A 22,257-nucleotide genomic window follows, 5' to 3' on the forward strand; every position below is an offset into this window, starting at 1 on the left:
AGCTCTTCTGAGGACACACAGGAACTGAGGCAGGAGAGGGAGATGATGGTTTCTTGAGAGTTCCCTGCTCTGAGAGCAGACTGAAATAGGCTTCTGGCCAATTAATGCATTTCCCTCACAGTCCAGATGAGTATCCTTTAGCAGACCCTTAGTCTCTCCCACACCTGGGAGTTTGGCCAAGACTATGAAAGGACCTCTGGAAGGATGTTGGAATTCTGGAAACTGAGAATTTGGGGTTTTAGTATATAGTAATACCTGTGAGTCAAGATGGAGGACTTTGGGCACTGTCTGGGTCCTTCTTCTTCACCTTCTTCCTTCTTCCTGGGTTTGGGTGGTTTTCTGTAATTGGGTGAAAAGGTCCATGCTATTTTAAAGAATGGCTTCAGAAGGACAGGGCTGGCAGAACACCTCAGATCCCTTGCTGGATCTGATTTTTGCTTGATGTAGGCACAAAGGAGTCACTACTCCCCCTCATTCCTTGTGCATTCCTGGCTACAAAGTACAGCTAGGAGCAGGACATCTCCCAAAAGGGATATCTTGAGGACCTCCACGTCCTCCTTTCAGCAGAGCAGCCCTCTGAGGAGATACTCACCAGGCTTTGGCCAAAGCCTTCAGCCTTTTTTCTGCAGTTGTGACAGTTTTGGTCCCTCACTGCTGAGAACGGCACTCGTGACACACTAATGGGAGCACAGCAGAGCTCTTGCAGCAAGGCTTTGATTTAGGAAGCAGAGCTGCTCAGCCCACTCTGCTCTTGCTGATGTAGTGACCTGGTTTTGTCAAGACTGTTTTTCTCCTTTTGTCTTTGATGTCATTTTGGAAGGCAAGTCATGAGAATTTCATGGAAGCGTTGACTCAAAAGTTGAACTAAAACAAAGCCAATCACAATACCATTATAAATGAATGAGGTGCAATTTTCCCTTAGAGGATTATTACACTATTTAGGGTTCTAACACATTTATTTCCACAGTTTAGTAATCACTTTCATGCTTCTCATCGAAATATAATCCATTTATATATTAATGGAACAAGTTGCAAGGATTATCAGCTCATAATAAATATACTCATCCCCTAAAGCACTTAAACAGCCCCTACACTTTGTAAAGAAGATCTTACCTAATGAGCAGACACCCACAAATGAACAAGGAAACTAATACTGTGTTGTATGGAACACCATCAAACTGCAAAATACATGCTGCTTAAATTACTTTTCCGTGAAATTAAATATTTTTCAGCACACAGATTTTTACTTTGAAATTACTTTTATCATGAGAAGGCTTTGGAGGTCTCTGAGACTGCCTTTTGCATTGGTAATTTGTTTACCTTGCAGTCTTAAATTTGGAATATTACATTCAGCTCATGCACAGGACTATGTCAAATCAACACATCACTCATGAAAATCAAATTAAGGAAAGCTGTCAATAACAGCCAAGAGAAATCCACTCAAAAAAAACCCCCTACTTGACCTGTACTTAGGTCAGCCCTGGTGCTGAAGTGCCCATGAAACCATGTCCACCGAAGCCAAATGAAATCCACTGTCAGAGAAATGTAAAAATCTCTCTCGGCCTGCTGGCCCGCAGTGAATCACAGTATTTTTCTCTTGCAGTTGTCTGGAGATGGGATGGGAGAAAGTAAATATTACCTCTCAAACTAAAGACATTCCATGCCTATTCATAGAGCTGCCCAACATATTTCCAGCAGAATTCTCATGTAGGCTTCTGGTGCTTACTGCACTTGCAACCATAATTCTGAGTTTAAAGACAGGAGTATGAATTATTCTCTTGGAGCCTTCAATGTGAGCTTCAACACACGGCTCAACTTCCCAATTCTGCCAGTGGTGGTGTTTTCTTCTTCCTTCCACATGCTGCATCTGCTCAAACTGTTCTTTGCCATAAGAAAATGTGAAATTAATGGTCTAGGTTGCTTTAATATTTCAATTTTGCAGATGTATGTCCTCTTAACCCCTTGCTGTACAGACCAGTCACTTGTACTTTTGCAGGCTCACCTATCAAGAACTCTATTCACAGAAGCACACTTGCTTTGGAGAGTTCCAGGGAAACGGAAGTGCTGCAAAATCTCAAAAACCTTATTAACAGGAATCCATAGATAATCTGGCCTTAGAGTTATACAGAAAGAGGCTTTTAGTTCTGGCTGGCAAAGAGAATAGACATGTCTATGGTGCAGCCTCTGCAAATACAGGCCATCCCTCCACCCTAGGGAAGGTGAAGTGAGGAGATAATTATGTGTGAAGATTTTATTGTTCCTAGAAAATCAATCTCATGAGTCTTTTCTTAGTTAAGTACCAGTTATCCCAATGTGGGCAAGACAGTGTTTTGTGAGCGTGTCCAAACAGGAACAAGTTGATGTACAGGATATAAATTTCTTTCTAGAAAGCTTCTTCTGCAATCCTCGCTGCATTTAACCTAAAAGTAGTACTTGGATGCCCAGAAGAATTTGCTCAGTTAAAAAAGCCCAACAAAAAATCCACAGCTTTGCAGAGAAATTGGCTATTTTTCACACAGTGAACTGTACTGATAAGGGTCTATTTCCTCCCAGATAAACCCCGTGGTCCATCCACACCATGGAGTTCAATCCCATATCTCATTTTAGCTTTAAACGAGCTTCTCTGCATTCATGTGGAGTCAGCTCCAGCTAAGGGTGTCTCCTCACCACATGAGGCTTCAGCAGGTACACTGACTACAAATACTTGCCCCATCCTTCACTCTCCCTTCTTAGTTAGACCAGCACAGCCATTTGCAGCACCGTTTCAGAATGAAAATGGAGGGTGTTTTTATCCTAGATCAGTGTAGAATCTTATACATCCCTATTACAAATGTATATTATAAAGTTGGCTTTTTGCAAGACGTGTGCTATATGATTAATAACGTTGTGGTAAGGATAAAGGATAGAAGTTTTTTATTTCTGCTTTTAGTAAAGGAAATTAGGCATAGTGGTAGTAATTGATGTAGTATGCTTAAACTGTCTGTTTGGTCTGGATAACATCCAGTGAACATGTAAAGAAGACTCTGCTATTGATACACCAACTATCAACATCTACCATCTGAAGAAAGTGTGGACCAAGGCCCAAGCTGGAGGTGATAACAAAGACACAGACAAGAAACACACATGCTCTAAAAAGGCAGACCCAAGGAGGGATAATGCAAAACAGTTCCTGGAATATGGAAACTAGTTTATGGAAGAATATGAATATTCATAAACTGATGCAATAGAAAGGGTATTTAACAAATGTCTCTGAGATAGGAGGGGGTGGACTTGGCTGAGTGCTGAGTCACCCAGCCGGCCGTACTTTGTTTTTTTATCTCCTAATTGTCTTAATTTTTTATTAAATCTATCTCTTAAAATTTACCAAAAAAGTGAACCTTGCTTTTCACAATCCCAATGCTTTCCATCTGCAGGATTAACAGGCCCAAAGACAAAGCATTACAGGTTTCTGCCTTCTGCAGTCTCTTCATGTATCAGGACCACAAACCTGCTGGCATCATGACGAAGTGCATACCAGATCACTGTAAGTGTGAGCAAGGAATTAAATCTAATGCTGTTTTCTTCACTTAAGGAGCAAACTCTACAAAGCTCCTTAATGCCCAATGAAGCAGTTTCACTGCAGCAAGGAATTTTCCTCTTGTGAACTCCATGTTCAAACAAGCTCCCCGGTGAGGTACACACAGGGTGTCTTTTAATACAGACACAAAACTCACATTTAACTTATTAGTTGGGGGAGGAATACAGATGAGGGTTGGATAAATCTCATGAGTCATTGTTTCTGTAGGATAAAAAGCAAGCTTGTCTCAAAAAAAAAAATCAATTCATTTGTTTCTATTGTGTGTTGCAGATAGAAATGCTTAAATAATAGAAAGATTAATAGAAACACTTCAACCAATTGTTCTAGAAAAATGAAAAATAGCTTTTGCATTATGAAAGAATATTTCTTAAATACAGAGAAATAAAACATTTCAAAGGAAACAATGTTTTGGGAGAGGGAGACAAATGCAGATTAGTCATGCTTGAATGTACTTTCCCAAACAATGCACTGCTTAGAGCTAAGACTAAGACATGCACAAACCCCAAGGCATACATGATAAAACAGGGACTGTATATTAGTTTAATTCCTTTATCATTTGCTCACTGCTGTATTTTCCCTGTCCCATGCCAAGCCTTACCCTGGATAGCACCATATGCATATTCTGCATCCTGACCACTGAACTCATTCCCAGCTGAACCTTGTGGCCACGTGAAGGGATGTGCTCTTCAAGTGTGAAGCAGGACAAAAGCCCAGCATTAACAGCATTGAAAAGATAATGGAATGGAACCCTTCAAGTGCAGCAGCCTCCTCCAGTGATGTGCAAATTTCAACGAGCTTTTTTGATTACTTAAAGTTTTTAGATGTGGAAGGAAATGATGATGCAGAGAAAAGCTGTACCTGAAAGAAACCCAGAAAGTCTAAAGCCAGCTGAACAATGGCAAAAAAGTGCTGAAACAAGGGTTTAATGGAATATTCAGAAGAACTGACAAGAAAGGAAAGCATGAGCTACAATGTCTGCACACCTTGAAGGGCGTCAAGCTATGCAAAATTAGGTAAAAGTCCACTGATTCAAGTTCTCACAAGAAAAAATCCCCAGAAAATCCCTGTGGATAGGTGCTAGTGAATAGCAGATATTGCTGGCAGAGCAGTGGGTAAAAAACTCAAGTTTCAGTCCTTTCCCTCACCTGCCCTCCAGTTGTGACCTTGTGACCTGCCATAGCCAGGAGAGTGAATCTCTTTACCTCTCCCAGGGTAGATGTGCCATAACTCCAAGGCCAGGTCCAATGGCTCCAGGAGTTATCCTGTGCTAACTGCACTAAACACCTCTCTACTTCCACCTGGACAGGTTTGCTGTGACTGTTGGCAGTATCCCTTTAGCCAGACTGACCTTGCTGTATGGTGACTTCTTTGGGACAGAGACCAGCACCAGAGTCCCTGTGTGCTCATAAAGACTGAGTGCACCTTGCTCTTTGGAAACAGCTGCAAGAGGAGCAGGTAGCACATGCAAAGCAAGTGGTATGTGGATATTGCACAATGCTGCCACATATAGTATTATGTGATATTCACCTTTGTTTTTAGCACAAAAGGAATATGCAGTGTATTCTGGAGAGGAAAATCCATCAACAACACCACCAGTTTTATCCAAAAGCTCTTTTTTTTTTTTTTTTTTTTTTTGGCTAAAGCAGCTTAAATTTGTACCAAGTCTCAAAAGCCTAGTTTAAAGAAGAATTTTTTCCTGAGGAAATATTGCAGATTGTGTTTTTCAAAGCCTGTTAAGAGTAAATGATGGCTTTATACTGATTTCCCAGACTACAAATGCAAATGAGAAAAGGAAGAGTCAGTTGACATCCTGTTACTGCTGGATAAGTCTTACCCATCCAAACCAGAGCAGTCCTGGCACGGTTACCACCAATACCTCATTTTCATTCAGGACCAGTCCTTGTTAATTCTCCAAAATCCAGCACTGCAGGCAAGGGGACTTCCCTTACGATGCAAAGCCTCACCTGCTTTTAACAGGAATCTGGAGCACACTGGTTTCTACAAACACACCAATTCCTCTTACTGCTCAATCAGCCTGTACAGGAATCTCTGTGATGAGCAAACTGCTGAGCTTGAACTGAAGGAAAACTCTCTTGTCAAAATTCAAGGAGACAACACCAAATAAATTATTCTTGTCTGCTTTACTGGTCAATCAGTTCATGTATTACATCCACACACAGATATGATCAACTGAACTCATGCTTATGTAATCAGACACATTACTCCATTGCTTCATCTGTAACTGAACAGCACTCTAGCAAATTAGTTCTGGTGCTCTGCAGAATCACCTGCTGAGAGGAATTACCTGTTCACTTTTTGAACAAAGTCCATAAAAAGCACACAAAAATCATTTATCCCACCAAACAGCAGTTTGGACCATGCAGTTAGAGCACAGCTGACCTGAGGTAGAAAGTTCACAAGCCACTCAGCTCTCCTTCCAAATTAATCCCTTGCATAAACCTGATATAAAGCAAACATAGCATTTTGGCATGGGCAGGCATCTTGAAGAGCTGCATCCATCACATATTCCTGAGGAGAGTCTCTAAGATTTCCTCACTAAAAGGCTCAATGTAGTTTGCTTTCAGGGCTGGAGAAATGAAAGCAGCCTGGATCCCACTGCCAATGCTACTCAGTGTTTTACATGTTCTTGAGACCTGTAATTTGCTAAAACAAAACTACATTTGACCACAGAGTTTGACTGTTCTGAACCTAGTAAGTATCTGACAACAGGGAAACATGCTTCTGTTTTGGCGTTGTTAATTACTCCTCCCAAAGGCCCATGACAAAGAGATAACTTATACAGGAATTGCCTATAAAACTGTAATTTTTTTTTCCCTGAAGTCAGTTTTAGTGCCTTAAATATCAGAGCTGATAGAACAAACAGTTCTGAAAATACATGGGTAGGAAAGCAAAATATCTACCAAGTGTTTTAAAACCCTCATCTCGCCCTACAAGGTTCAACATAATCTTAATTAGGGATCATAAGAGATGTCACACTACAGGGAATATTTGCTTCCATGGAAAGCACTTAATAAGGAAAGGCAAAGAGGGAGAAGTTCTAACAGGAGTGAGCAACTTGCTGCTGTTTGCAGAACTGTAACAGGTTAGAAATAAATGGTAGACAGGAACAAAGGAACTGGTTTAATGCTAGATAGGAATAAAAGAACTGGCTTAATGATCAGTCATTATCATATAGAAAGAGGCCATTATAATTCAAATATAAAACCCAAGGTCCAGTTTTCACTAAATAAAACTGGGAATGGGTTGAAAACCCTAAACAATCTCTATTAAACACAGGATTTGGTGTCATCCAACTCTCAGGGATACTGGGCAAACCCTGCAGATGATGAGCTACAGCCACTTCATATTTAAACAGGCAGATGCACCGAACACAAACAGCCATCAAAACAGTTCCAACACCCAGATCATCAGAATCACCTGTGGTTTGAATTTTTTGGTGAAGGCATACTTTGAAGAAAAAAGCATTGTACTGCAGACATAACACAAGTTTGTAAAGGAAACTCTATGTTCTCTCATAATGCTTCACATTAAGAATCGCCCAACACTTGCTAATTCTGTAGGAATTGTTCTAGGAAAGGGCTCAAAGTGTGACATGGTTTGAGAGCAAAGTGGGTTCTTCTGTCTTCTCTGTCAGACACAAAACCACTTACACATCAAAGACTCATTCCCCTGAAATGAGCAGCATTCCAGCTGTGAAGCCAAACTTCCAGTTGATCTCTAACATTAGCAGAACCACATTAATGACTCAAGCATGCAAAGTAAAACTGCATTTTGAGGATGAAGAACTGCAAAGGCATTAAACATCTCCTCCATGGTGCCTGCAGCATGGGCCCACACCCACAGCAGTGTTTGTTCTTAATCTCTGACTGCTATTACTCTCACTCATAAATCATTCTTCAATTATGAACAGTTTTAATTAATAACATATACCCCTGTGCCTATGCCCTGGGCCATTTCCACTAAAACTATTAAACCACAGTGTCTCATGTGCCAACTAAAACCACCAACAGCTTCTTTTTGGAGGCCTGTGAGTGGTTTGTGCTGTTTTAAGAGCACAGCTGCAGGTAAGCATCTGATCATCCCTCCAAACAGTGGGCACACTGGGGAATCACCTCAGCAAGAACATCCCATGGTAGGACAGAAGGGTTGTGAAGCATGACAGGAAACCAGCACTAAAAATCCTCTCTCTCAGGCATTCAGCCAGCCAGTCACCAAATTAACTACTCAGCTTTCCCAGCTCTTCACCCTGGGCATCCTTCCCCACAAAGCTTCCCAGCCTGTATCCCTGCCTTTTGAAACAGGACCTCAACTGGCTCTGTCTTGTGGTTTCAAAACTGGGAGACCAGCACCTAAAAAAGCTGCTTTCTGCAGGAATCCATATGAATTTTCTCCATCCCTTTTCTTACTGCCTTAGGTTCAAACAGAGCTTAAGTCCCAAGAGTTTACCTGCATTTCCTGTCTTACAGCTACAGCTGAGCATTGTTACACAACACTGTGTTTCTCCTAACAAAGAGACTCGAGCTCTATATGCCAACAGCTCAGAAATTCAGACACTGGAGTATCTTCAGATAAGAGAAAGACTGTGGGGGCCCTGAATCACACAGCAATTTCTTCTTGCAAGCCCCATTCAGGCACCTGAGGGCCTCCTCTTGCAGGGACACAACAAGCTCTGCTCTCTGTCACCTTCAAACAAGCAGCTTCTGTATTACTCTTAAACTGACAGTTGATTGGAGCTAATGAAGCATTAGTGGCAGTTGCTCTTTGGTATTTTTAAAGAAATATTTACACTCCAAGGGTTTAACCATGCCCTATGAGATGACTCAGAGGCAGTAACAATGCTGCTTTGTACAAGATAAAGTGAATAAATGTGTCCCAGATCTCACACAGCAAAGCTGTCAACCTATGAACAACTTGAGTTGGGAGTTTGAAACAGAATTAGCCTACTATTTTCTATTATTTACACTCAATGGTTCTGCATAATCCCTTGAAAAACAGTGGAATAAACACCTCCAAACAAAACATACTGTGCCTCTGCCATCATATATCAAGCTATGCCAGCACATTCCAGCCGTCATCCCATCTCCCCAAGTCACTCCTTTGCTTCACAGGACCCTTTTCCTCTTGCCCCATGGGCTGCACCCTACCTTCACTTGCCATACCCAAAATATGCTATTTTGTGATACATGTGTGGCTCAGTTGGTTATTTAGGGGCTCTTTGCTTTCTCATCTCTTATTCTTTTGAACTAGAACCAACCAAGCCCATGCCTGATGCTCAGCACACCCTGTCAGCTGTGAGGGCTGCCAGAGCCTAAGCAGAGTTTAACTACAGGGGTCACAACAGGCGAAAAACCCACCAGAACTGCAGTAACATCAAACATTTTACTGTTCACCAATGCACTGGGTGAGAACATAATTCCTCAGTGAGCACCACACCTTCCCCTGGCCCATCAGAGTGATCAGGTAGCCCAGGCTGCCCTCTAGTTTGCCATGCTGCTCTAACAGCATGGCAAATCCACAGTCTCCTGTCTGGAATCAGCCTCAGAGTGAAAACAACATGGGAGCTTGTGCCTTCTGGAGGGTAGGGTTGTTGTTTTTGTGTTTGGCTGCATTTCTGGGGTTTTGTTTTGCTTTTTTAATGTTGAGTATTATTTTACTAGGCCCTTTCTTACAATGCAAGAAACAGGTAAGCAATGTTTTATTTGTTTCAAATGTATTATAAAGACTGTTCCAAGTTCATATACCTTATACTGCTGAGACATTACCGTTGCCTGCACATACCGCAGAGGCCAAACTTGTCAGATTTTTTTAACTAAACAGGTATAATAAGGAATTATTTTTCTGTTATTCCTAGGAAATTAACTTTGTGTCTAGGGATTCTGCTACATGAAACATAAAGCAGACATAGCACAGGATCCAGCTAATAGAGCACAGCAGGTGTGTTCCCCTTGGAGTCAGCATCTTAGAATTCTGTAACATTCATTTTTTCTACCATTGTCTTCTAGTACCAAATAAACTTCAACCTCTTTATTTCATAAGTGTAACTCTTCATTTATTCTCCACTGTGAATGGATTAAAAAAAAAAAAAAAAAGCTAAGCTATATATTTGCTTCAAGCGTACTCTATACATGGAATATTAGAGACATTATTTAAAAAGTGTTCAGCACACGTTGTTGACTGGATCTTGTACTGGGGGTAGGTCTTTATTAAAAGGCAGTATTTGTTCCACAAGGTACACTTCACACGCTGCAGAATAGGAAGCCAATATGCCCTTGTACAAACTAATTTTGCACTTTAAGTACTCTGAGAACATTCTCCAGTTTGCCAGCAGCAACCTGACAACGGGGCTCTGGCTGAGGAAAGCTAACACAGCAGGAACCAAGTGTAAAAGCTGATTTGCATTAGTTGTGCCATGGTGCATTTGCTTGTGCACACTGGGACTGGGGTGGACAAGACAGGAATGAGGCTTGGGGATGTAATTCTTGAGCCACTGGGCACAGATAACCAATTTTTGCCTTGTTTATATGTAAGTTTTACCACAGACACGTGCAGCACCAAAACCATGCCAAGCCCCGTATTAAGCAAAAAACTTCCAAGAAAGGCTAAACTAACACAATAAATTGGAAAATTCAAATTAACAGAATGATCTCAAGCACAGCAGCTTAACAGCCATCATCAGGGTTAAGAAAGTTTGTCGTGCTGGAATTTCAGGAAAAATGTTTTAGCCAGAGATTAAAAAGCTTGCTAACAACAGCAAAACAGTGGAATGAAATTCATGGTATCTTACAACACAAAAATCTCACTAAGGTTTGACTATGCACAACCAAGGAAAAAAGAAAACAATCAACATATTGTATCATTTCACAGTGTACAAGTAAGTAGTTATGAAGAGAAGCCAGTATTTTATGTCATTTTTGTGTCCTCTGCTTCATAAAGGACACAATCTGCAGACAACTGCAGCTTCTTTTCTCTTGCTCCTTCCCCTACCAGCCATTACAGCAGCTTATGACTGTTACTGCTTTACCATAGGAAATGCAACTTGAGCAAATATCAAGGAGATACAAACCTGTCTAAAGACATACAAAAAATATGCTGTGCCCTTTCCTTTGCAGTATCAGGCTAAACTGCAGTACAGGAGAAAGATGAGCAATATATAATACCACAGTCCTCCCAAAAGGAAATTAAAGATTGAATTTTACATTGCAATAAAAAAAATATAATTGAAAAAAAAATTGTACATCACATTAGAAAGACATCACCTGAGTTTCTAAACAATTCTGGTTTTGAAATTACTTCTAAACACAGAAATAGATTAATTACGCCTATTCCACTGTGTTGGTTTGGACTGGGATAGAGGTAATTTTCTTCATAATAGCTACCATGGGGCTAGTTTGAATTTGTACTGGAAACCAACACACTTATGTGTGCAGCTTTGGTTTGAACTTTTACTGAAAACCAACACACTAATGTGTGTAGCTTTTGCTTTACCTATTAAACTGTCTTATCTTGACCCATGAGTTTTCTCATTTTGCTTTCCTGATTCCCCCACTCATCTCACTGAGGGCTCACAGCGACTGAGCAGCTGCATGGAGCTCAATTGCTGGGGTTAAACCACAACACAAACAAATCAGGAAACTGTTCACAGCAAAGTGAAATTCCATCTTTTCCACCATAGCTGGAGACTAAGTAATGTAGCTTTTTAAAGCAGCAATTTAATTCCTTGAAAATGTGCTTGCTTCACGCCAATATTATTTGCAGAGCAAGCCAGAAAAATACTAGACATTGCAAAAGTAGTTACAGGAGTTTTCAAAAGTATGTAATTATTCCACTTTAATTGCAAGTGAAGGCCTCCTCAGCTCAACAGACTGGAAGGAGGCTAAAGAACGATTTCCATCACCATTACAGAAAACACCAGTACACAGTCAAGATGAGCACAAGTCTTATTTTAACCACAACTGAGGCATCAGCCTCCTCTTTGTGCATGTGCATTACACATTTGGAAGAATGTTTTTCCTCCAGCTCACAATAAAAATCTGCTTTCCAGTCTGTGGCCATCAGACAGGGATGATGTTTGTGTTCTAGTCCTGTTTTCCTTCGCGCCACTGCCGGGACCCCTCGGTCCAGGCCACATAAACAAAGAGAGCAAGAACCACATGGACAGTGACCACGGCCACTATGGCAGCATAGAAATAGCTGTCTCTGTCAGACATCCCCAAGGAACCTGGCAAAACAGGGAAAGGAAAGCATGTTAGTTGTGAGCTAGGAATTTTGACATGACAAGTCACAGTTCTCCCCAAAGACCAAAGTTACATTTAGTCCAGTGTCAAAAGTCTGAGCTCAAAATGATTGACAGGAAAGAATTCACCGTAAGAATTAAAGGCCTTGAAACTATTTCTGGAACAAGGCAACACTGCAGTATTCAATATTTAAGATAAAATACCCTAGATTTGATGTCAACAGCATATGCTTTCTCCCTTCTTCCTCCTTACTTTTGAAGGAGATAACTTCCTAAAACTGCTGGATATAAGGATTAAAGCCTTGCAGAATCAGGACTACAACATGCCTGATTTTGGACTGCACACCACAATGCAGGGAAGGACACATCGAGAATTTATACAATTTTCTGTTCTAGTCAAACATTACAGGACCTTTTGTCTATATACAGAAAAAAATATTCAAACCAGGAAGAACAAAGATGCTATTAGAGGATTGTGTTTTTGTGATAATAATGCTAATTGCCAGAAACAAAATTACCTTCAAATACATAAGCCTTTGATGAAAAATATAGTCCAACAGGTAATGTAATCATTAGAGCTGTGAAGAACAGAAGTGTTCTTAAAGTTGACGTTAATGAACCCTCATTTCTGAAATAAATAAGAGAAGTTACACACAAAAGAAAGTCACAATATATATGCCTGAAACAGGACAAGAACTTGCTCTACATAGAAGCTGATTACTTTTCAAGAACTGAGTAAGTGTATTGTTTGGAAGCAATAAAGACTTAAGTATGCATTTGTTGGCTGCAATAAAAATGAGAGTATTCAAAACAATGTAATGATTCTGCCAGTCTAAGCTCACAAGCAAAATTAAAAAAAATATCTTTAGACCTTTCCCTGTTACTACTTTGCAAGCATAAGGGAATTAATATGTTTATCAGTGCATTACTGCATAATTATTAAATATCTAACATTAATTACTCATGCACATGTCATATGACAGTATTCTACATTAAAACTTGCCAAGTTCCTTTTTTTAAAAGTAACTACAAGTCCAGGAAAATGACAAATCCTACAGGCTGGGACAGAAAAGGAAGTACACCAAATAAATTTAACAGTTCCTTTTTATTATGTCTTCTTCCTCTATTTAAAAAATAATTCCTCGCTTTTTAACTAAGAAAGCTGGAATAAGTGCAGTGACAGTCAGAACATAGAGCCACTACACCAAAACTTTGCCTTCACAGGCCCAAACCTAAAAGACCTTTAACAAGAGAGGGTTTATGAAGGTTTATGCACTTGGTAGGGTCTCCCTGAAGGTGACCTGCCAGAACAGGTGTTGTGTTTACAAAACACCACACACAGTCGGGTTCTGTGTGTGCTTTCACCAGTTCTCACCGACTCTGCCCAGCTGGCTACAGTATTTCATGCTAAAATAAACATGTAAGCCAGGCAATACCCTTCTGACTTTCAAAGATTGCCTGATTCAAGGATATGAGTCCTTAGGGGGTTGGAACACAAATATGTGCGGTTCTTCTTTGAAAAAAAAAGTGGAAATATGGGATAAAAATGACAACTGAGAGAATTAAGTGCAGTCATGCACAACTTCCACACTGCAGCCAGCAGCACTTCTGGCTGCTCATGTACTGCTGTACTGCCATACATTTAGCAGCATACTAGGTAGCTTAAAAAAAGAAAAACATCCGAATTCTTTTCCTTTACTAGCGTTTGCCTGAAGGACTGTCAGGGTGGAGGACATAACCGCACTCATAATTTCCCTATGGAAATTAAAAACCATTCTATCGACACTTACCCACGGAAGAGTAAGATGACCTCCAGCTTATTATCAAAGTTAAAAACTCCAACTGCTGACAAATACTTTTCTTACACTGACATACTCTCATGGCTTCCCTACGCAGCAAAAACAAACATTCGTGTATAAGCTCAGCCTAGCCCGGCACGTTTCCCCGGCAGCCTCCACGCTGGGATTCGGGGCGGCCCAGGGTTATACAGCGAGACCAGGGCAAACCGGGGGCCTCCTCCTTCCTCCACCCGCTCCGGCTCCTCACGGCCCGAGAGCTTCCTCCTCCACCCGCTCCGGCTCCTCACGGCCCGGGGGCTTCCTCCTCCACCCGCTCCGGCTCCTCACGGCCCGGGGGCCTCTTCCTCCACCCGCTCCGGCTCCTCACGGCCCGAGCCGCCGCTGCCCTCCCGCTCTTCTCCGGGCACGCCAGGGCTGCAGCCGCATCGCGGGCTGGCGGTGCCAGGCGCGCTCCCCGCGGTCCGGCGCGCAGCTTTCCCCGCACCCCACCGCAGGGCCCTTCTCCCGCTTGCCCTCCCCGGGACTCACGGCCTGAACTCGGCCACCGGCACGGCGCTCATGGGCCCCAGCCCACCCCGCTCCATCGCCGCGCCGCCGCCGCCGCCTCGGGCCCGCCGGAAGCCGCCTCAGTGGCCCCGGATGCGCGGGAGCGCCGCCGCTGTCGCCATAGCAACCCCCGGGATGGCGCGGCCTAGCGGATGGGAGGTGGGGACGGCAGGGAGCCCGCCCCGCACGGCTGGGAAACGGGAATGGAGGGAGGGAATGAGGGACGGAGAAACGGGGAGAATGAGGGAGGGAGGGGAAGAGAAATGGGGAGACTGAGGGATGGAGGGATGGAGAGTCTGAGGGACCGAGGTGTGGAGGGAAGAAGGGATGACAGATGGAGGGAAGGAGAAACAGCCTGAGGGATGGAAAGAAGGAGAGATGGAGAGACTGAGGGATGGAGGGATGGAGAGTCTGAGGGACCGAGGTGTGGAGGGAAGAAGGGATGACAGATGGAGGGAAGGAGAAACAGCCTGAGGGATGGAAAGAAGGAGAGATGGAGAGACTGAGGGATGGAGGGAAGGAGAAACGGGGAGACTGAGGGATGGAGGGAAGGAGAAATGGAAAGAGTGAGGGATGGAGGTGTGGAGAGAATGAGGGATGGAGAGGAGGAGAAATGGGGAGACTCAGGATGGAGGGAAGGAGAGACTCAGGGATGGAGGAGAGGAGAGATGGAGAGACTGAGGGAGGGATGGAGGGAAGGAGAAACAGAGACTCAGGGATGGAGAGATGGAGAGTGTGAGGCACAGACGGATGGACAGATGGAGAGACTCAGGGCTGAAGGGAAGGAGAGAGGGAGAGACTGAGAGGCTTTTGTAGCCCCTCTTCCCTTGGGTGGGGATGCAAGGAAGGTTTGCTGTGTAACTCGAGCTTAAAACTTCCAAATAGTTCTTAAAAAAACCTAATAAAATTCCAGCTAGCCAACCCCAACATTCCAACTAAACGTGGGAGCAGGTTTTGTTTACTTGTAAACAAGTAAAGCAATTAAGTTAATTTAGAATTAAGATAGAAATTGGATCACTGAAAAATTATGAATGTGGTACAGAGAACATTTAATCACTACAGGATGTTCTTTCCACTTTTGGTTTGACTTTCTTGATTGTTTCTCCAGTAGGGAAAGCAATGACATAAGACAGTTTAACAACAGAAAAACAAAACAAGGAAATATAAAAGTGGGATAAGTCTCACATCATATAAACTTACCATAAAGATGCATATCAAGGATTAGAAAGTAGCAAATCATTTAAGGCTGAACTGTCCAAGTCATTAACTTTTAATATAAAGTTACTTCATATCTCATCACACTGATGTTTTTAATCTCCTAGACTAATAACAATTTTGCTGAATGACTTCCTGCACATTAGCTGATTTTCTTCTGTGAGGACATAAAGGAAATACAAAACTGCTGGAAAAAATTGCAAATGTGAAAGAAAAAGAAGCCTTTAATTTGCATTTTTGTATTAACTAAAGACATGGAATATACAAAGTTTTGTCTATTTGCTTCGAATTTTACACATTAGGTATTCTGAAATTTCAGGCAGACCACAGACTTGTCTTACCTTCTGGATTATAGAGCAAATATAAAACTTGCCCTTAAGCAGAAACTGTGCTGCAAGCACAAGAAGCTGTGGGACTAAATAAAGTCTATTCTAAGACTTTGTCCTCAAAATTTGCCTGGAGATGCTTGAAGAATATTAAAACCACAGGCAGCCCCTGCTTCTCTGGGGGCCTGTGTCTCGAGGGTGCAGAAGAGGCAGGAAGGTGCCTGTTAAAGCAATACCATCTAGTGGCAGATGTAGAAAGAGAATCCAATCCCCAACAGGAGCAGAGCTGAAAAGACAGTATTTAAAACCAAAACCACCTCCTTGAGAGTATATATTTTTTGTAATTACTTGTTTCCTTGGTAATGTATCCAAAAGAATGACATGCAAATAAATATTTTATTTATCTGTTCTGTGAACCTCTACACCCTCAGGAAAGATGTCTCATGAGAGGTGAAATGATGGATTGGCTAACTCTGGAATTCTCCATGATAGTCCAGGCTGAAAGCCCAGCAACCACAGAGCTGTTACATAGCTGGCCATCCATCCTCTGTGGGAATAGAACCACAGTGACATGAGTGCTTGGGTTAGCAAAGAAAACATTTATCTGGGCATTATAATGCTATATTCCCTCTTCTTGTACATCCCATAAGTTAGAGCAAAAAGCTCAGACTCCACTATTAGCTACTGGAACTTGGAAGTCTCACAGGGTAATTTCCCCCCTTTTCTGGCTTGCCCCTGGAGCGGATTTGTCCTGTGCTCTGCAGGCTCTGAGGGGCACAGCTGGGTCAGCACCAGGTCCCAGCAGGTGACAGAGAAAAACCCTGTTCTCTTTCTGAGTTCACAGGCACCACTGGAAGCAAGAGGGTGACTGAGCAAATGCAACTAGGTGTAACTTGTATCAGCAGACCAGGTTTTGGGGTTGGCACACTAACTTCTAGACCAGGGCTCAGTGCACTGGGAGTAGTAGGGGAGCAGAGATCCCTCAGTCACAATTGCAGAGGATTGTGTGACAAACACTGAATATGCTCCTCAATCCCACCCATACAAATAAGCTAGAAAAGCTGTTGTTCCCAGTGCAGATCCAAAGACACATTTTACAGACTACAGAAACATCCATGGATTTTATGGCTTGCATATTGTCTGGTCATAAAAAGGATATTGTTTTATGTAATAGGAACTGTAATACTTTAATGCCTACTGGCTTGAGGCTGACAGCCCTTCTCCTTCAAAAGATGCCCTCAGCAGCAGAATTGACCTCAGCTGCTCTTTGCTTGCAGGAGAGAAGAAGCAGGAAGAAATGTGGGTCTCCAGAAAGTTCTTCATCAGGGGCTGGGGTGAAGCATTTCCCTTTGGCTTTCAGATCAATATTAGTGGAGAATAAGATGGAAAGGGTCCTCTGCAGTGGGAGGGTTATAGCCATGCCCATATGGCTTTCCTTCTCTTTTAGAAGACATCCTAGGAGTCAGGTTGACCAAGTGGTTACATTACAGCCTTCCTCAGCACTTGGGGTCAGATGAAAACAGGGTGATGCTGTTTGCACACAGAAAGCAGAAAGTTTTGGTTTAGAAAGCAAATTGATAGATATGAACACATACATACATATGTACTTTCAACCAGCAATAAGAAAGACAGTGCTTGGGAGTAAATAATACTATAGTGCAATTAGTGATACTACTATGTGACTGCATTGTGTGGGAGGATTTAAAAACCTATCATTTCATTGCTGAAACAGTCCTAAAAGTGAAGAATTTCTGATGGGCTTCACAACATCAGTTACATGAAAACTGCTTCCCCTTCTCACCACCCTGAAAATCTCTATTTTATTTTCATTGCAGCTGACACAAAAAAAATAGTCCCTGTTCATCCTGTGTCCTGGAAAGCATTGCAGAGATCCAGCACCGGGCCATCCACACAACAAAATTTATAAACTTTTATAAAATTACCAGCTTTCCCACCATCCTGTTACATACTAAGCCATCCATCAGTATTACAGTGATGTTATTTGCATTCTCCAGCAAAATGAATGGTAATGCACTTATAGCCATACAGGATACCAGCAGCTTAGGATGTAAGCCAGACTTAATTAATAAAGTAGCTAAATTTTAACTGACACTATGGTTTCAGTTCTGTCCTTTGCATTTGGCATCTTAACTAACTAATAAAATTCTCCAAGGTCAGCTACAGTGACAGGAATTATTTGTTTGGATCCAGTACTCACCCAAAAGACATTTGAATCCAGCCAGAGCCTTAGTTTGGCTTTCAGGTGAATGAACACTGCTCAAGAGGCTTGACTTTATGTGCTGACTCTCTCTGCTGATGATGTGCTTCTGAATATGCATCAGACAGAGCCAGCAGGTTCCCTGTCAGCTGGCCTGGAGCTGGTTTTCCTCTTATTTGAAGGCAATTAGTCTTTGATCATATATTACCACTCATCAGCTCTCCAGCAAGCCTGGGGCGAGCGCTTCCACTCACAGTTTGAGTTCCCCAGCCCTTTCCCTATGTTAGGCTTCCAGAACCTGCACACTTTTGGGTTTACCTCTTCTATAAAAGATAATGTACAATGCTACAGGGTCTGCCTTTTTCTACCCTCCCCTTCATGCCACATGTGGAGGCTGCAATGCCCCACTCCTCCCCAGAGCACAACCCTGTTCATGTGTTTTCCTCTCACCTGGGAGGCTTCATGGGACACGAGCAATGCAAAGCTGAGAACCTCACTAAAAGTCAGTGTAAGTTCATGAAAACTATACCAGAAATGTGCCCTGCCAGCATTGCCAAGCCTTACTGTGATTAACTGTAGGTCACTTCTGCCTGCAAAACAAGTGGCCCTGAGGACAGCAAAGCTCCAGCTCAGAGAGGCTCGGTGCTGCCTGGCTGCTCTGCTCCCCTCACCCAGCTGTGCTGCTCCTTTCCTCCCTGTAAGCAATACCTCTACTGAGGAGGAACTCCAAGTGCCCTTGAGGCTGCTTCTCAGCCCTGGATTTCACAGCTCCTTTCACCACAGGGGTGAGGATGGGGGAACTAGAGTGAATCCCACCAAATGAGGCTTAACTCGAGGTAAGCTCGAGTTAATTTAGAATTACGGAATTATTAAGGCTGAAAAAACCCTCTAAGATCAGCAAGTCCAACCATTAACCCAACACTGCCAGGTCCTTGAGTAAACCATGTCCCCAGTCACCACATCTGCACATTTTTTAAACACTTCCAGGCATGGTGATTCCATCACTTTCCTGGGCAGCCTCTTCCAATGCTTGACAACCCTTTCACTGAATACATTTAATCAGGTTAAGCTCGAGAAGAGACCTGATGAAAAGTGGATGCTTCTAAGAGCCTCGTGTTCACTAGATTGCAAAGAGGAGTCGCCTCTGCCTGCCGAAAACACCGAGTCCTTTTTGTGCTTCCCGGGCTCAATCCCTGCTGGTGCCAGGACTGCCGCACATCAATCAGATGACAAATTCCCTCTCTGGAGGCAGCTCCGGAGACGGCACAATGTGGGGCTCCTGCAACCACGGCATCTCCCTGCTCGGAGCACCGATTTCCCGGAATCCCGCCCGGGAGATGCCGGGCTCCAGCTGCTCCCGGGCAGGCAGCATCCCCTAGATGGAGCTGCGCAGCTGGGAATGAGCACTCGGCTCCATCCCATCCCACCATCCCACCCACCCATGTCCGCGACCCCCGCCTTGGGGTTCCCGTGCTCTCCCCCAGAGAGCTCAGCTGGTCCCACAGCCCTGAAAGGATGGCTGGTTCTGGAGGTTTATTTAACTCTGTTTCATTAATTCCCGTGTTTTAAGCCTTTTCTAGAAGGTTTTCTGAAATTATTTCAGTATAGAAGGTATCATAGCTGAGCCCTCATCAAAGAAGTTTATTTCTAGCTGTTAAAGGGGGCTGTTAGTTTAATTGCATAATATTTTGTAACCCAGCATCTATTTCTCATTTCCAGACTGCAGCTTTGTAGTCCTTACTTGCTCTGCTCATCAGTGAGCTGGGAGATACCTGAACAGAGGCTCAAACCACGGCAGCGCCTGTGAGGACCCAGCAGCAGCAGAGTCCCCAGCACACAGCTGTCCTTGTACTGGGATTGTCCTTGCACTGGGACCACTGGTGCACACCACAGCCCTTTCTGCATCAGACCTGGCTGCAACAAAAGGCTGGACTTGAGTTCACAAAGAGCAGGAGCTGGTGATGCTCACACCAATCCAGACTTCACTACAGGTAATTATCCTGTGTGTGTTTTGCTGGGATACAAATATTTTTTTTTATTTTTTTTTATTTTTTTTTTTAATGAAGTTAATGCTATATAGCAGAAATCACAGACTGAGCTCTGAAGAATCTACATTAGCACTTTTTATCAGGCCAGAGTCTGGCTATGAAAACAGAGAAAACTGCTGTTGCCTTGGGTGAGCACTGTCAGGTTGCTACAACTACACTGCAGGGGAAAATTGTGCTCTGCATTAGCTGTGTGAGGGCAGCCAGCCTGAAGGTGACAATTTCCCAAGACAGAATATCTCATCTACCCAGAGACTAGGTCAGGTGTAAACACCGTTTTCCTTTGATACACAAGAGCATAATTACATTTCCTGGAACTGCTCTGGGAAGAACACTGATAACTTTCCCCTGCTTAGAAAATGAAACTCACAGGAATGCCTTTTTCTTCTCCCTTTTATCCATAAAATGATGGCCAGGAACTCCCTCAGATATGTATTTTTTCACTCAGCACATGCCACTTCTGATCAGTTGGGCTAGATCCATCCACAAAAGATGCTGAACAGTTGGTGTTTAGCCCACACAAAGTCCCATCCACATCCACAAAACAAGGTTTTCCTTTACTTTTCTCACCTACAGGATTTGATTCAGCTGATATTTTCAGAGCATACAGAAGCCAGAGAAGCAACTATTGTCCTCAGCACATTTACCCAGTTTCAGTGGTTGTGTGCTCATCCCAGACTGAGGAGAAATGGGCTTTAGTCCTGGGATACACCTTCAAAGTTTAATTCACCTCTGCCTCCCAGGGGACTGCCTCCAACTATCCAGCAACAAACGAGCCTGGGATGGCTACTCTCTTAGTCTGTTGACTTTACATAATGAAAAGTCCTTACTGCTTTCAAACTTCCAGCATTTCACACAACCCCCAAAGGAATCTCCAACACACTCAAAGATTTTTCGGAGAAATAAGATTTGTCTCACAAGTGTGAATGTCTAAACATCACCCAGAATGCAGCAAAGTCTTCTCAGCCCTGCTGGGGGTCACAGGCACCCCAGCCCACTGTAGCTACCTCCAGGATGAGAGCAGAGCAAGGAGTTGTAGGGGATGATTGCACATCTGGATGGAACACAGTGGAAACCGCTCCTGAAAATACAAAAAGCAGCATGTGTAATCTGAGTACACCAGTGAGGGAAATGAACTCTTACTTTTTTCCCCTCACTGTATGGTGGTTGTGAAATTTTTTATAATCACAAGTAAACAAGGTGTTGTCATGCCTCACTCGACACGTCATGCCCCAAAACACCTCCGCTTGCTCCTCTCACAACAGGCAAAAAACCATCTTGTTCTGCAACTCGGGTTTTAATTTTGCAGCCTCATATCCTTGTACAAGCCTGGGCTGGTTTTATGAATTCTGATGATGTGTTGCAGCCTAATGTGGCAGCCTGATAGATGTAGACTGAAGGAAAGGAAGGGGGGATTTAATAACCCTGGCCTGGGCACTGAGCTGGTAATGAGGAAGAGTTGTTATTAGTCATTTGCATAACATAAAAGCAGATCCAGATCTAGGCTTAATAAATTCTTCCTCATATAGAATAACACAGTTATAGCCATTTCTATAAAAATGTCAAAGCTTTTATGTGAAGTAAGTGTTTCTTCAGAGCATAAAATACAGTCCTACAACTCAATAAAAATCACTTGTGTCACTACACTGATTTCTTTGAAGTGTCACTAAAAAAGGCAGGGTTGTGAACTGAAGCATCACTCTTGTTCTCACCTGAGATGTGAGACAGCACAATGATAAGAAGAGCTAAAGTTAGAGTACAAGAACTAAACTGGGGACACTGAGAAGCAAGCATAGAGAAGCAATACCCTTAGTGTGCATCTGCTTTAAAGTCACACTGCCTTTTCTGTTTAGGTGATGTTTTGGCCCTGAGAAACTCTAGGTCATCACCCAAAATTAGGAGTTAATTGGCTCAGAGGTGGGTCAAACCCCCAGGCAACAGGAGGTGGATGGATTGGGTGACCAGGTAGCAAACAGCAGCCCAGCACTGTGCAGTTTGTCCTGGTACAACTTGAAGAAGGCAGGTTCAGGTTCTCAAAGTGATGCTCCATGTGGAAAAAATTACTGCAGCAGTGGGGAAGACACAGCTGTGAGCAGCCTGACTGTGGGGAGATGGAGGTGGTGTTGCAGGAGCCTCAGCCTCTTGCTCCAGATATTTTCCTGTCTGGCGTTGTCCCCTTGGAGAGCTGCCCATGCCCCATGGCTGGGTCAGTTCCTGTCTCACACAGTGCTCTGACCCCTCCAAGTACTGCAATATGGAACATTGTTTATGGATGTG

General features: G+C 43.1%; 1 protein-coding gene across 1 annotated transcript; it reads right to left on the minus strand.

Moving 5' to 3' along the window:
• Positions 1 to 11,287: 11,287 nt before the first annotated feature.
• On the minus strand, positions 11,288 to 14,279 carry VMA21 (vacuolar ATPase assembly factor VMA21). The gene is made up of 3 exons (XM_083876471.1): positions 14,159 to 14,279; positions 12,350 to 12,459; positions 11,288 to 11,816 (listed from the first exon to the last, which is right to left on the minus strand). Exons 1-3 carry the CDS (start codon positions 14,212 to 14,214, stop codon positions 11,674 to 11,676), a joined length of 309 nt encoding a protein of 102 aa, XP_083732597.1. The 5' UTR covers positions 14,215 to 14,279; the 3' UTR covers positions 11,288 to 11,673.
• Positions 14,280 to 22,257: the final 7,978 nt, after the last annotated feature.

Source organism: Zosterops lateralis, assembly GCF_965231275.1.
Source record: "Zosterops lateralis genome assembly, chromosome: 21".
NCBI lineage: Eukaryota > Metazoa > Chordata > Aves > Passeriformes > Zosteropidae > Zosterops > Zosterops lateralis.